General features: G+C 33.1%; 2 protein-coding genes across 3 annotated transcripts; one reads left to right on the top strand and one right to left on the bottom strand.

Annotated features, from left to right (window-relative positions):
* Positions 1–1,322: 1,322 nt before the first annotated feature.
* On the top strand, positions 1,323–1,982 carry LOC120126128. Its single transcript, XM_039144410.1, has 2 exons — positions 1,323–1,452; positions 1,534–1,982. The coding sequence occupies exons 1-2, from the start codon at positions 1,323–1,325 to the stop codon at positions 1,980–1,982; spliced, it is 579 nt and encodes a 192-aa protein (XP_039000341.1).
* Positions 1,983–5,305: 3,323 nt separating this feature from the next.
* LOC120125992 (cell wall protein RBR3-like) lies at positions 5,306–10,857 on the bottom strand. Of its 2 annotated transcripts, none has more exons than XM_039144301.1 (5): positions 10,358–10,857; positions 10,019–10,115; positions 8,852–8,975; positions 7,787–8,704; positions 5,306–5,923 (listed from the first exon to the last, which is right to left on the bottom strand). In XM_039144301.1, the coding sequence occupies exons 1-5, from the start codon at positions 10,572–10,574 to the stop codon at positions 5,519–5,521; spliced, it is 1,761 nt and encodes a 586-aa protein (XP_039000232.1). In that variant the 5' UTR covers positions 10,575–10,857; the 3' UTR covers positions 5,306–5,518. The 2 variants fall into 2 exon arrangements, with proteins under 2 accessions (XP_039000232.1, XP_039000231.1); XM_039144300.1 differs by having other exon boundaries at positions 10,019–10,121; positions 10,358–10,856.
* Positions 10,858–15,103: the final 4,246 nt, after the last annotated feature.

Here is a 15,103-nt window from a genome sequence, read left to right as displayed (position 1 = left end):
GAATGTGAATCCCCTAAGAATGTTTCTGAAGTGCGCAATTTTCTCAGTTTAGATGGGTATTATTGTCAGTTTATTCAGAGTTTCTCGATGATAACAGCCCCATTAACTCTAGTGCTGACCCAACCAGAGTCGAGTAAGGACTTCACAATTTTCAGCGATGCTTCTTTGAATGGACTTGGATGTATCTTGATGTAAAAAGGTAAATTTGTAGTTTATGCGTCCCGTAAGATTAAGCATGTGTTACGAGCGAAATTACCCTACCCATGACCTTAAGCTAGAAGCAGTGGTGTTCATCCTAAAGATTTGACGTCACTATATTTTTGGTGAAAATGCCATATCTTCACCAATCGTAAGAGCCTCAAGTATCTTCTCACTCAGAAAGAGTTGAACCTCAGACAACGTAGATGACTTGAGTTGTTTAAGGACTATGACTGCATCAGAGATTATCATCCAGGAAAGAAAAATGTGGAATCATACGCCTTAAGTACGAAGTCAATTACCGAGTTGCGATCTCTCCTAGCACGTTTGAGTTTATCAGTGATGATAGCTTGCTAGCCGAGTTATGAGTCAAGCCAGAGTTAGTAGGTGAAGTCAAGAGGCTACAGAGTTTAAATGACTGATTGAGAAGTCAAATCGACCAGGTTCACCATGGCGAGGACTCAAGTTTTGAGCTTCTAGATGGAGATGTGATATACTTCAAGGATCGGTTGTACGTACCCTCATATGCTCAGTTACACAGTAAGATTCTCCATGAAGCACACTGCAATCCACTTTTTGTTTACTCAGGCAGTAACAAGATGTACCAGGAGCTTCATATATTATTCTATTAGTCGGGCATGAAAAGAGAAGTGTCTTCGTAGCGAGATGTCAAGTGTGTCAACATGTTAAGGCAGAACACTAGGTTCCCTCAGATTTACTTCAACCTATTCATATTCCTCAATAGAAATGGGACAGGGTGACCATGGACTTTGTGATTGGGTTACCAATGGCTAGACAGAGACATATCGTAATTTGGGTCATAGTAGACCGCTTAACCAAATCAACTCACTTCCTTCCAGTTAGGATGGACTGTACCTTAGAGAGGTTAGCTCAGTTGTATATCCGTGAGATAGTGAGGTTGCACGGTGTACCAACTTCTATTATTTTAGACGAGGATCCTCGTTTCACTTTTGACTTTTGGAAAGCTCTGCATGATTCCCTAGGCACTCGGCTACACTTCAACACATCTTTTCATCCTCAGAAAAATGGCCAGTCAGAACAAGTTATACAGATTCTCGAGGACATGCTCAGGTGTACTATCATCGATTTAGAGGGTAGTTGGGATGAACGAATTTCCATTAGTGGAGTTTGCCTACAATAACAGTTTTCAGTTAAGCATTCAGATGGCTTCGTGTAAGGCCCTATATGGGCATAACTGTAGGACTCCACTTTGTTGGATTCAGCTCAGTGAGGGTAAGATTGTAGGCTCAGACATAATCAGAAAGACAGAGGAGAAGGTTTGATTGATTCAGAATCCACTCAAGGAAACATCAGACAGACAGAGGTCTTACGCAGATTTAAAGCATAAGGACATCAAGTTCATAGTTGGGGACAAGGTATTCATCAAGGTTTCCTCTTGGAAGAAGATGTTTCTCTTAGGGTGCAAGGGCAAGTTGACTCCTCATTTCATAGGACCTTACGAGTTGATTGAGATAATTGGACCATTGGCTTATAGACTAGCTTTACCACCAGAGTTGGAGAGCATTAACAATGTGTTTAATGTATCTATGCTCAGAAGATACCGCTCTAATCCTTCGCACGCCATACCTTTAGAAAAAATTGAGGTCAGTTCAGATATAACCTATTCAGAGGAACCATTCAGAATCGTGGCGAGCAAAGTGAAAGAGTTAAGGAACAAGAAGATTCATTTGGTGAAAGTGCTATGGGGGAACTATGGCTTTGAAAAAGCAATGTGGAAAACAGAGAAGGACGTGAAGCTTTAGTATCCTCACCTCTGCTACCCAGGTAAATTTCAATGACAAAATTTTATTTAGGGGAGAGTGCACCATGCCTTGATTTAAAGTAGATATCACAAAGATAAAAGACGATATTTTCATATATTTCTTCACTATTCCCTCTTCTTCTTCTACCTCTGCTTCAGGATGGAAACACCCAAAATTACATAAGAGCTCGACGCTTACAGTGAAAAGAAATGGAAGTTCTCATAATATTTTCACTTCCTTTCTCCCTGCTAGTAGCGACACAATCTACATGCAATAGTACAAATCAGTCACTGGACAAATTACAACAATGGCTAACCGATGATTGGCTTATGCAACAATTTTTGGGTAAATTAAATATAAAACATTGTTTAAGGACCTGATTGATGTTTTAATAGTAGTTTAGGGTAAAACTATATATTAACTTCTTTGTTCATGTTGTCACATCATTAATTTAAAGGGAATGATGATAGAGTGATCATTTTGTTACAAATTGATAACGTTATTGACTAAGTTGTTAATTTTAAAACTTCAATGGGGAAAACGAAAATTTACTCAAACATTAGTGACCATTTGTATATTTTACTTAATTTTATTTTGATTTGAACATATGTGACCTTAGTGGTTAAAGGGAGTGTTGTTCTCCCTTGAAGTCTTAGGTTCGAGCAGTTGAGTTTACAGAGTATGTACATTGTGGCTAAAAAATTTAAAAATAGATACTATCTTGTATTGTAGTTCGCCTAGACTATTAAAAAAATATTTTGATTTAATTTTCTTTCAGCCTAAACTTTTACTTTGTTTATTTTTATTAGTCTTGTCTGATTTATCTAAAATCATCTATACTTGTGGTAAACTTTTGATATATTTATGTGTTCTTTGTCAGAATATATTATTTATGTGATTGGGTTGAGGGGCAGATGATATTTGAGAGAGAATCTTGAATCTTGATAGTTGAAACACAAGGCGGTGGGGGTACTTTCATTTCTCTAATCTCAATGTTCAATTATCGTGTTGTTATTTGTATTATTATAATCATAAAATAATGGTTTGACCTATTAAACTCATGGATTAAGCTTAGGGCATCTCCAATGTTGGGTTACAATTGGAGAATATCTCAACTCTAGAGAAAAAACAGTCTCCAACCTATCGCCAAAAACATCTCCACTTTAGAAAATCGCTACAGGTCGCGCTACATCAGGCGCGCCACTGTAGCATGCACTATAATTTTATTTTTTTAATTCAAATAGATTAAACTACAATATAGATAAAAATACATTGAAATTAGATAAATAAACATACTAATTTTTTTTTTGTAATTTTTGTAATTTTTTTTTATATTTTTCTGATTTTTTTAAATTCAAGTAGATTAATTTGTAAGATAGATAAAAATACATTGAAATTAGATAAATAAACATACTAATTGTTACATGCGTTGAATGCTTTATTTATGTTTTTTATCTTGATATTTATTAGAAATGTATATGTTTTATTTTATATTTGTAAAATTAATATTATAATAGTTAAATATTGTGAATAAAGTAAAGTTGACGGTAATCTAAAGATAGTGCTGGAGATGAATTACTGTTTCAACTTTAGAGTAGAGATAAAGATGCTATAGAGTAGGGATGAGATGAGGACTGGAGATGGCTTTAGCCTCCACCTATTAATATAATGAGTAGTATTTGTTTATTAACAGGTTAGTTCAAGTGGTAAATAGTTTATCAACAGGTTAGTTTAAGTGGTAAGCAGTTTGATATCACTTAAATAAGATTTCAGATTCGAGTCCTTATCTATGCAGAAAATCTTAACTAGGAGACTCACCCACCAAAATAAGGTGTGCGACCCGGATTAATTCAAATTAATCAATACTAAACCTTAAAACTAGAGAAAAAAAGCAGCACCTACTTAGTTTCCTTATTTTTTAACGTGCTTCAGATTTACTTTTTATTATTTAATTATATTTAAGATGAATAAATAGATAACGTTATACAACGGTTGGATTTGGCCTTTTGAGTACGGGTATACACTATATTACATAAGATATTATTCGATTCAAAATTTTAAATATTTAAAAATTCAAATTATTAAAATTGTGATTTATGTCTGATTTAAATTTAATTTTAGATCGAATATTCATATTCACTACACAAACTAGATTTATGTTTTATATTTTGTGACTTTATGCAACATAATATATATATATATATATTTATATTAGTTTTTATTGGGCTAGAGCCTCAGTAGGTTAGTGAGTTAGTCACTTATTAGGCTAAAGGCTACTTAAACTCTAAAGACCCAATTTGTTTTTTGGATTTTCGGATAATAAGAAAATAGAATTTAGCCAATTTGTATCCAATACGATTATTTTCTTTTTTTCTTGGATATTAGATCTGAATTATTTAATAATAAAAAATAGATCATATATTCAAATTTTCGGAGGAAATCAACTAATCAATGGATCGTATCAATTGGATCGAATTTTTCTGCACACCCTTACTTTAGACCATTCAAAGTTCTAGTTCTTGCACTAACAGCACACTTTTTTTTAGGTAAAAGTTACTATACACTTAATGTGGATCCTATGTTTAGGTCTAACACTGATATTGGCAAAGATGATTCTTGGTTCACAAAGATGCTGCCCAAGGTAAGCTAAAAAGATGTTTTGGTATTATTCTATAACACTTCCACCATCGTCAGTTGAATATAATTTTATTAGTGTAATACTGAATAATAAAATGAATATTACTTTTTACATTTTTAAATATATATATATATATATAAAGAGTTTATCCTAACCTTTCATTTTCTCAATTCAACGATACTAAAAAAATATAAAACTAAAAGAATTTTATATTGTATAAACGGATGTTAACCCCTCTATATATATATTATTGCATCCCCACCTGCTTCATGTTGGCCTAATCATTTGTTTAACTGCCATGTTCTTAGCCCCTTCTCAATTATACGATTTGGTCCTAGGCAACACAATGATACTCAAATTGGTTGGCTTTTGCTGCCTAACACTAGTTCGGGGATATAATCGTATCTAACCAGGGAAGAATGAAACCGGCCGAAAATAGTTATCCCCTAAAATTTTAAATTATCATATATTTTAATCTTTTAAAATTTTTTATTAATAACTTATTTTCGTCCCCTAAAATTTATAATTTGCCCCCTTTAAAATTTTAAAAGTTTACCCCTAACATAAATTAGCATGTCCGTCCTTATATTTAACGACTCACCTTCGAGTTATCAGGTATTGATTTCAGTGAAAATGTAAGGTTCCAATTTTCGAGAAAAACGTGGAATTGAACACCAACAAAAATGCTAAGAATCAGTTCACTCTTTACAGGCAAACGGATGAACAATACAAAGACCAACTAAAGATCAGATTCTCTTTTTTCTGCAGAAAAACGTTCTGCTTTCTTCACTCCTCATTTTCGGTGGTAAAAGCCGTCGAATTACATTCATGCAATGTGCCCAAATAATAATAAGACAACAAAGTGTATAAGAAAGAAAATAAACTCACTTATTAGATGTTATAATAGCCCGAACGGTTCGGGCAAAGACTCAAATCCATTGTCGAAGATGGATCCTTGATCGGATATATCATCAATACTATGCAACCAATTCATATTCTTCAAGTCCTCCTTTAGGAGTATTGCATCATAACGGGAACTCTCATAGATATCCACCTCACTTAATTTAGCCGAGTATCTTCCGTCACGGCCGTCGCTTCCGTTCTCTGCATATCTCATAATGCTATTTCCCTTCTCAGAGTAGTCTCCATTCTTCAAGCTACTGGCACTTCCATTGCTATTGAAAGAGTCCGATGTGCTTAAAGAACGAAGAGATTGAGTTTTGGCGGGTGCAGATCGGATACTTTGGGGGAAAAGAGTTGTGCCTGAAAGGGAACGAATGTTCCCTGAACCATTTCTTATGTCCTGCATCAGTCACCATAAATAGCGTTAGGATTACCCTGCATGATAAACTCGGTATATCCCGGGGAAGTCAGAACACTAGTAACTTTAACATGATATAGTCTCTTAATAAGGCACAGCATCTACAGAAAGAACGATCACGACAAATTCCGACTGCTAAACGTGCCATTGCAACTCTAAGCTCATATTTTAAAATCCAATACCTGAGACCCTGAAATTTTCTTCTAGAATTATTGGATCATGGCGATGTTCTATTTTTTTTTTTGATAGAAAGGGCCTCATTAAAATCCTCCTTCAATCCCTCCATGTTATGAGAGTAACATGAAGGAACAACGAAGGAGGAAAGGAGAGCCAAGAAAACTTTTATTCACAAGAACCAGATTACAAGATTGAACAAACTCCTACACTTCCAACGGAAGAACATAAAACTTAACACAAAACATCCAACAAAACAGGGAGGAACAATTCCTGTTAAACAACACCACAATAACCAAAATCACCCTATCCCATCTTTAGCAAGTTTATCAGCTTCCCAGTTTGCCGCCCTTGAAATATGCCTAAAAATAATATCCTTTCCAATCAAAAGCGAAACTATATCCTTCACCAAGGATAGATGCAAAGGAGGGGTTAAACCCGGATTCTGAATCCACTTCAGAGCGTTAGAAGAGTCTGATTCCAAGATAACTCTCTGATTTGCGACAAAATCCAACTCCTCCATAAGACAAATCCCTCTTTTGATAGCCAACAGCTCTGCCAAAATAGGAGGACCACCCCCTACTGCTTCAGAAAACCACTGAAGCAATAGACCTCTGCTATCTCGAAACAGACCACCAATACCTCCTTTTTCCCAACCCGAAACCATCGCTCCATCAACATTTAACTTTAGAAACCCCTCCGGTGGAGGAACCCAGCAAGCAGGTTGAGAGCAAACCTTTCCTGATCTACCAATCGAATCAACAATTTTCAAATCACCTACTAGAGAATCTAGAGGAATACCCACATCCTTGAAATGAGCACTAAACCAGGAAGCCACTCTAAATCTAACAATGAAAGATAATCTGACCAAATCCAGCTTTCCTTTCTGAAAGATAATCTCATTTCTACACTTCCATACTGACCACATCACTGCCCTAGGAATGAATCTCCAAATCAAAGAGTTAGTCATAAAATCATCCCACAAAATTAGAAATTCCATGGTACACTTTGGAGTCACCAATGACACATCCCACATTTTCAAGAAGGAGGACCACAAACCCCACACAACCCTGCAATGCAGAAACAGATGAGAAACTGATTCCACCTCCCTACCACACAGAACACAACGTTGGTCAACAATCTCTGCAACACCTCTCTTTGCTAACTCCTCTTTAACCGGTACTCTATGTTGCACTAGTTGCCAAACAAACAATTCCACCCTTGGAGGAGCTAAACCAGACCAAATAGTCTTATCCCAATTCACTTGATTTTGCTCAGAACCACGTTGTACATAAAAAGCGTTTATACAAGATATAGCTGTAAAATTTCCTTCACCATTCCCTAACCAAATCCAACAATCATCTTCAGTAGGAAAAGGAGAGGTATTATTCAACATAGAAATCAACTGCATCCACTGTTCTACTTCCCAATCAGCCAAATTCCTTCTCATTTGGATGTCCCACACCCAACCCGAAGCATTATTTACCCTAAACTCTTTCACTTTACCCGATTTATTAAATGACAATATTCCCACCCCTTAGCACATGATCAAGAAAAAAGAAAAAGGTTTATTTAAAACAAATCACATGATGTTTATCATTTGCAGTAAACAGCGTTTCACTTGTGAGTTAACAATTAATTCAATAAAAAAAAAGTAGAGGGTAAGCGTACCATGTGTCTAATAGCCATATCCAGCGATTCTTTTGAGATAGTCCTTCCAAATCCTGTGCCATCTGCAGTGTTTGTTGAAGACTTCATCGATTTCCGCATAGCCAAATCTGAGACATTTGAGATCCTCCGTGACTCATGTATGTCAGACGAATGTCCATTGGAATGGACGCGAGTCCTTCCAGGAGGATCGGTGAGTCTTCCCCTAGAGGCAAATGGTGAAGAATGTCTCCTTGGCATATTTATAGAGCTACTATTATCTTGGTTCACCTTCACGGCAGCAGAAACACCAGGCCGAGACCTACCAGCAGAGATAGGCCTATCGGGCAATGTTGTTCTAAGGTTTGGTGGTGTGTCAAGAGGAAAATCCGGGGGTATAACTGGCTGTTGTGGGGGACGGACTCGTGGAACAGGGGAGCTTGGTCGAGAGGATGGAGCTGGAGTTCGACCATTTGAAACAATGCGCCCGGTAGAAAGTGAAGGACTAGCCGGTGAAGATAGAGAAGCTGCTGGATTCCGACGTGTGGGAGTTGATGGGCGAGAATTTGAACGAACTGATGTTGAGTTCAAGTTTGCAGGGATTTGTGGCCTAGAAGTGGGAGTTAACGGACATGAACTTTGTGAGGGTCTACTCCTGTCAACGTAAGAGTTGGTGGGAGATGGACGGACTTTCGAAGGAGTTGAGGGCCGTGATGGTGTTGGGCGTGCAGATGGGGTTGAAGGTCTTGCTGTAGATAACGAGCGGGTAATAGGAGAGGATGATCTAGTATAAGATGACACAGATGCTGAGCTTGTGTTGAGGATTGAACCACCCCTGTTTGAGGAATAGTTAATGTATGAAGAAGAGAGAGATGGACGAGTTACTGAACTGCTTCTAGCGGGTCTAGATGAATGATTGCTTTCGGAATGTGAAAATGAGAGCTGAAACAAAGAGAGAACAGAAAAATTAGTCATTCATAACTGGAAAACTTCAAGTGGATGAAGAATTGGTGGACCAAGAGGCAAACTCATGAACAATGAAATGCAAACAAATTCTAAAGTCTAAAAATTGGAAGGAAATGCATATACCCTTGAAGCCTTGGTGGTTGAAACTGATCTAACTTTTGGATTGCTTCTTGGAGCCAGTGAAGTTGACTGAGATTCTGATCCCTCGGATGAAGGAAAAAGTGGAGTTCCAGGAGGAGTTAGAAGCCTAATGACATAAAGTAGTTAATATTATGAATTGAGAGAAGGATTTTCAAACTGAGTCTAAATTCAAGCCTTCATTGAGCAACAAATTACCCAAAAATGTTTGTCAAAACGGCTATTTGATCAGTAAAACAATCGAACTTTACCTCTCACACCTCAGGTCCTAAAGATACACCCAGATTTTTGTTTACTTGAGCAAGTCAATAGCATAGAAAATTTGAACTTGGAATTAACTAAAGGCAACATGAAATGCATAAAACTCGATGAGAAAGGTAATGATTCACAAGATGAAAAGGTTATTTGATTTGTTAAAGAGAGCAGCCCGATCGGGGATTTAAATTGTAGTTGTGGTCGTGGTTTTGATTGCATTGCACTTATCGAATTACCGCCATAACGGGTGCTATTGCGGATATCACGGTTGTACAATAATAGTTTCAGACGACACTTTTATTTCTATATAACGGCCATTATTATTGACAGTAGACTGCTATATAAATCCCTAACCCGACACCCATGTCTAATGCATATCGGACGGCAAAAATGTCAAGATAGAGTAATGAGAAAAAAAATTTCAAGTGTGTTGCCATTGATTTTTTATTTTCTTACAGTGCTCCCGGAAGATGACCGGACGACACGGTATCTTCCATGTAGAAGTGTAGAAGACGTAATTCCGGCGTCTTCACCTAATACACCCTGTAATTCCGGCATCTTCTTCGGTGTACCATAGATAGAACCCTACTTGAGAAAATAATCTGCGGTGACAACTATTTCGGGAAAAAAAATTCTCTTCTTACTAATTGGCCGATTTTGCCCATATCGGAGCATGTGTGACGCAGATCCAGATATGGTTGTAGGATATGACCCATCAAAGATTTCTCAAATAAATGAAAAAAGATTGAACATATCCATAACAGACACTCAAGTCCGATTAGCATAATGGGTGATGGAAAAGGGAAAGATCCGATAGAGAAAATGATGCAAATGATTAGGCTAAATTTGAAGATGCGATTCAGCAGTCTTATCATAGTAAAAATAGCAATGATTTACCAGTCATAGTCATGCTGTCCTCCTCCAGTAGAAGAAAGTAGATAATCGATTCCACCCTTTACTATCGCTGATCCATTTGATATCCTTCCCAGTTTTACTGATACTACAAAACCAAAAGTTTCGTTTCGGTTATAGCCTAAACGACACCGTTTATCCTTTTCAGGCTATTCTAATTCAAAAACACACCGATCATTTCCAATTTATGTTTGGAAAAAAATCCGAATAGAATTGGAGAAGACGCAAAGCTAACAGCTCCCTTTGAAACCGACAAACTAATCTGATAACAATAAGTTAATAACATCAAATTAAGTAGATATAAAGACAGAGAGAGAAGAGTACCGTCGGATGATTCATCGGAGGAGGCGACGGAGAGGCTGCGGCGGCTTTTTGAGAAAAGATCCAAATTCTCGTCCGAATCCCTGGGGAATAATCCAGCGTTCAAGCTCCTACCACGGCGGTGATTATGGGAGGCCGCCGCCGAAACGTTATTATGAATATTAACACTAGTCCGACCTCCGCCGCTCACTAGCGATTCCCTTCGATTCCTATTCATCATCTTGGCTGTTGCTCTTCCAAAAAAATCGGGAGCTGCAACTCCTACGCTAGGCCAGCTGCTCCCTGCCCCATCGCTATTGCAACTCCAAAATGGGAGCTTCAAGAAGATAAATGCTATTGCAGTGGTACTACTGCCGTCGCCAAAGCCCAAATGGAAAATACAAAGACAGTTAAGTCACCGGGCTGTCACTGTATATGAATCCTCCTCTTATTTTTTTTATTATATATAATATGAAGATTATTATTATTATTTGTTTACAATAATATTGAAGTGATATGTCGGAGAGGGAAGAGGGGAAGTGGCGTTCAGATCTGTTCTTCGCACTGCTAAGCTTTAATGTCAGATCTGTGCTTTTGTTTGCGGAGACAACCAATACAGCTTTTCCATTTTTTTTATTTTTAATTAATACTTTTGGTCTAATAATTATTTAATGATTGTGAATATTTTTTTATCCTTTTATTTTATTACTCTTAAATCTCAACTAACAATAATTAGGTTTTTGGGTAATTCCTCAATTATAGGATTATTTTCTATCTCGGCTATTAAAATTTATAAATGATTTTCTAATATAGGACGATTGTTTGTTAAATTCCTTGACTACTAAATGTTATAAAAATAATTTTCTAACTATAGGACGATGTTTTATTAAATCCATTGACTATTAAAAGTTAGAAAATTATCACTTAACTATTTATATGCTCTAAACTCATCTTTTTCTGTTAAAAAAATTGATGATCGTGTGAGCTAAAAGTTAACTTGATGATTAAGATTTGATAAATCGTATTTTAATTATGTCTACTGACATTGTCATTGCTTTCAAACACTAACTCGATGGTATAATGTTTTGAGGATTAATTCGACGACATAATATAAACATAGAGTCGGTCTAAAAAATACAGCTCAATAGATCAAATTTTATCATATCCTTGTTAATAGGTTAACGTTCAACTCAGACGGTCGTTAATTTTTAATAGAAAATGACGAGTTTGGTGTTAGAACCAAATCATAATAAATATAAAATTAATCAGGATCTAATCATGCTAAATCATTAAGAATAATAAATACTAGATTTGCAGAAGTGTACTTGAATTAATCGATAGGTTGAAATCTTTGAGTATATCTTTGGTTGTGATCTTCTAAGAAGATATAGTTCCTTAAGTATAAACTCTCTGACGGGATAATGGTAAATACGAGAATGTCTATTTCTTGGGGACCATACCCCCTTTATATAATTGATATAAGAATCATTTATTGTTTGTACTTATAACTCTGCATCTCATCAAGTTATAAACACAACTTTAATATATAGAATGTACACTTTTATTTTCACGACACTTCTAATACCTTATGACTTTATAATATAATTGGTCACTTAATTATTCATATTTTATGATAACAATATACATAAATATGTGCCCATAATTATGGATTTTAATCCAACATTTGAAATATATGAATAGTCGATCATTTTGTAATTTTTAATTGTCGAAGAATTCAACAAAATATATGAATAGACGATCATTTTGTAATTTTATAACACTTAATAGTCAGACAACTCAACAAAATAATTGAATAATTGTTTTAACTATTATTATTTTTAAATATTTTGATCTTATTGTTTTAATTTTTTCGTAAAACTATTTATTTTTAAATAAAAATCTTGGAGATGAAAAAAACTATATTTTGTTTAAAAGTTAAAATTTTAAAATTAAAAATATTATAAAATAAAATAATAATAATAATTAGTTAAAGGCTGGTATTACATTATATATATATATATATATATGAACTCATCGAGTAATTTTAGAGTGGTAGAAGAAAATATTATTTTCTTTAGAAGATTTAAGGTAAAGTAATATATAATAATAATAAATATTATTTTATAATTATCTCAAATATTCAAAAAAAAAATAGAAAACACATTTTCTAAAAAATCCACGGCAAAAAAGAAAGAAAGAAATAAGTTTAGCAGAAAGACCAGCGTCACAATATATATATATATATATATATGATAAAATTGGATAAAATTAGGCAAATAATGCGGGAGGAAAAATTAATTAGCAAAATATGAAACTCACAAATTTATTTTGAGATATAGACTATTTTTTATAATGCATGTAAAACTCGTCACATGGAGATGATGAGTTCTATAAAATATATTTAAAAAATAGAATTCATCATATGAAATGTATTAAAATTGTATTAAACTTGTCACCTTCACGTGACAAGTTTCCAACTTCTCACCTCTACGTAATAAGTTTCACTAATCTTACCATAAAATTGAGTATTTTATTATTTATGCGTTTAATAAAAAATTAAATTTAATGTTGATTTTTTTAATTAGATTCCAGTTTTTAATTAAATTTAATTATAAACTTTTTAATTGTATAAAAATATTAGAGTCTGTTTGGTTCAAGAAAATATAGGCTATTTTCATTTTCGTTTTCTTAGAAACAGAAAACATTGAATAAAACATGTTCGGTGGTAAAATTAGAAAATGATTTATAGAAAAAAAAGTGAAAATATAAAAACATAAAAAAGTTGTTTTCAATATTTTCATTAAAATTGTTTTAGAAATTTGAAAAATAGAAAAATACAAAATTTGAAATTTTAACTTAACTTAGCATGTTCAAATCTTTCTAACAATAATTTTTTTGATTTAATGGTATCTAAACCCTCAAACTTTTGAAAAAATTCAATATAGTCCCTAAACATTTTTTACACTCAATGTTGTCCTTAAACTAATTTTTTAATAATTTAATTTTTTTATCATTTTTATATTTAATGTATTAAATATCTTAATGATTATTTATATTTTATATTTAAATAATAACTTAAATTTTTAAAGAAATTAAATAAGTCCTCAAATTTTCTAAATATTAATTAGGCCCTCAAACTTAGTAAAATATCAATTAAACTCATTTACCAAATCATTATCCATCATGTACTGCCACAACAACATAATGATCTGTCACCTCAATATTTTAGATTATCATTAAAAGTTTGTGAACTGTTATGTAATAGTCTTGACGATTTGATTCAGTTGGTCTAAAATTAAATAGATTTTTTGTGTTATGAAATTACTTATCTATTTTATTATTTTTGCATAACTCACATGTTAAATTTATGTAATGAAATTTTTTAATAATTAGATTTTAATTTAATTATTTAATAACTATTTATTCATCTTTATTTTAAAAAAATAAATACCAAATATATTTTCACAATTTTTATTTTTGAATTTAAGTTTTCATTTATATTAACCAAACAAGTTTTATAATTTTCAAAAAACTGAAAATGAAAATTATTTTCTAGAAATAAAACAGAAAAATATTTTTCATGAGCCCAATCCATCTCTTCAGTAATATATTTACCTATGTGATAATTTAGACTTTTTAGAATCCAATAAAGTATGCAAGTTAAAATGTGATAAATGAAGAGATATATTCTTAATAGGGAAAAATTAGTTTTATTACTAATATTATCATTTAATTTTTTTAAAAATATTCATTAATATCTTTATTTAGATATCAAGAGATTTTGATGGTAATAAGTGAGTTACAACCATTGTCTTATATTTCTCTTTAATAGAAATAAAGAGAAGATGAAAGTCTATAAATACGATTTACGAAGATATTAGTTGATGGTGTTAGACATAAGATAATCATATCTGTTAGTAGAGTGACAAACAATTTATGTGGTTGTCATAATATTATTTATTGTTTTATTTAAAAAATAATGAATCAAATGTTGTTGAAGCTTAACCTTTTTTATTAACGTGAATTTTACCAAATTTTAATGTCAACGACAATTTAGAAAGGTGGATGAATGATTGATCTAAGAGAGGTTACGTGTCCAAGTCCTTCAACTTACTGGAAAATAAAATACCCAACTACCTGATTAAAGGGTTTCGATTATTTATTTAATTACATTCAACTATGAATTCTAATTGTTTCATTTAAAAACGATAATACATATTAAAGACAATTATTAGTGGGTACTGTAAGTTGAGATACAAAATCTCTTAAGTTAATGGTTTACTTTTTTATATGAATAAAAAAATTAAGTTAAAAAATTCGTTCTCGTAATATTTTTCTATTAAGTTCAATCTAGATTAATCAATTAGTATATTAAATGATAATAATTCTAGAAAATGTTAGGGTAAAACTTTAGTGTGGTGTTGCGTATTAATTAGTTAAGTAATTAATGGGGTGAAAGTTTTAAATATCATATAAGTTGGAAACAATCCAAGTTTCCTAAAAATTAAGGAATCCATTCTATAATAAGTACTTTTTGTATTTAAGTTTGGATTAAATCCCTTCATACTTGCCATTTATTACTGCAACTTCTAATTCTGATTATTTCTTTATTTCGTTCATTAATTATTGTTTTCTTTACTTTTCTCATATAGTATATAAATAAGATTTTTGACCGACCCATATAATCTATTAGAATAAAATCCAAAAATCTAATCATCAAATTTATTTAACCTGTTAACATGCCAATAACAATAATGATCTTATGCTTGA

Source organism: Hibiscus syriacus, unplaced genomic scaffold (assembly GCF_006381635.1).
Source record: "Hibiscus syriacus cultivar Baekdansim isolate YM2019G1 unplaced genomic scaffold, ASM638163v2 tig00110450_pilon, whole genome shotgun sequence".
Taxonomy (NCBI): Eukaryota; Viridiplantae; Streptophyta; class Magnoliopsida; order Malvales; family Malvaceae; genus Hibiscus; species Hibiscus syriacus.
The sequence above is the reverse complement of the archived record's forward strand: the minus strand, read 5'-3'. Positions and strand labels throughout refer to the sequence as shown.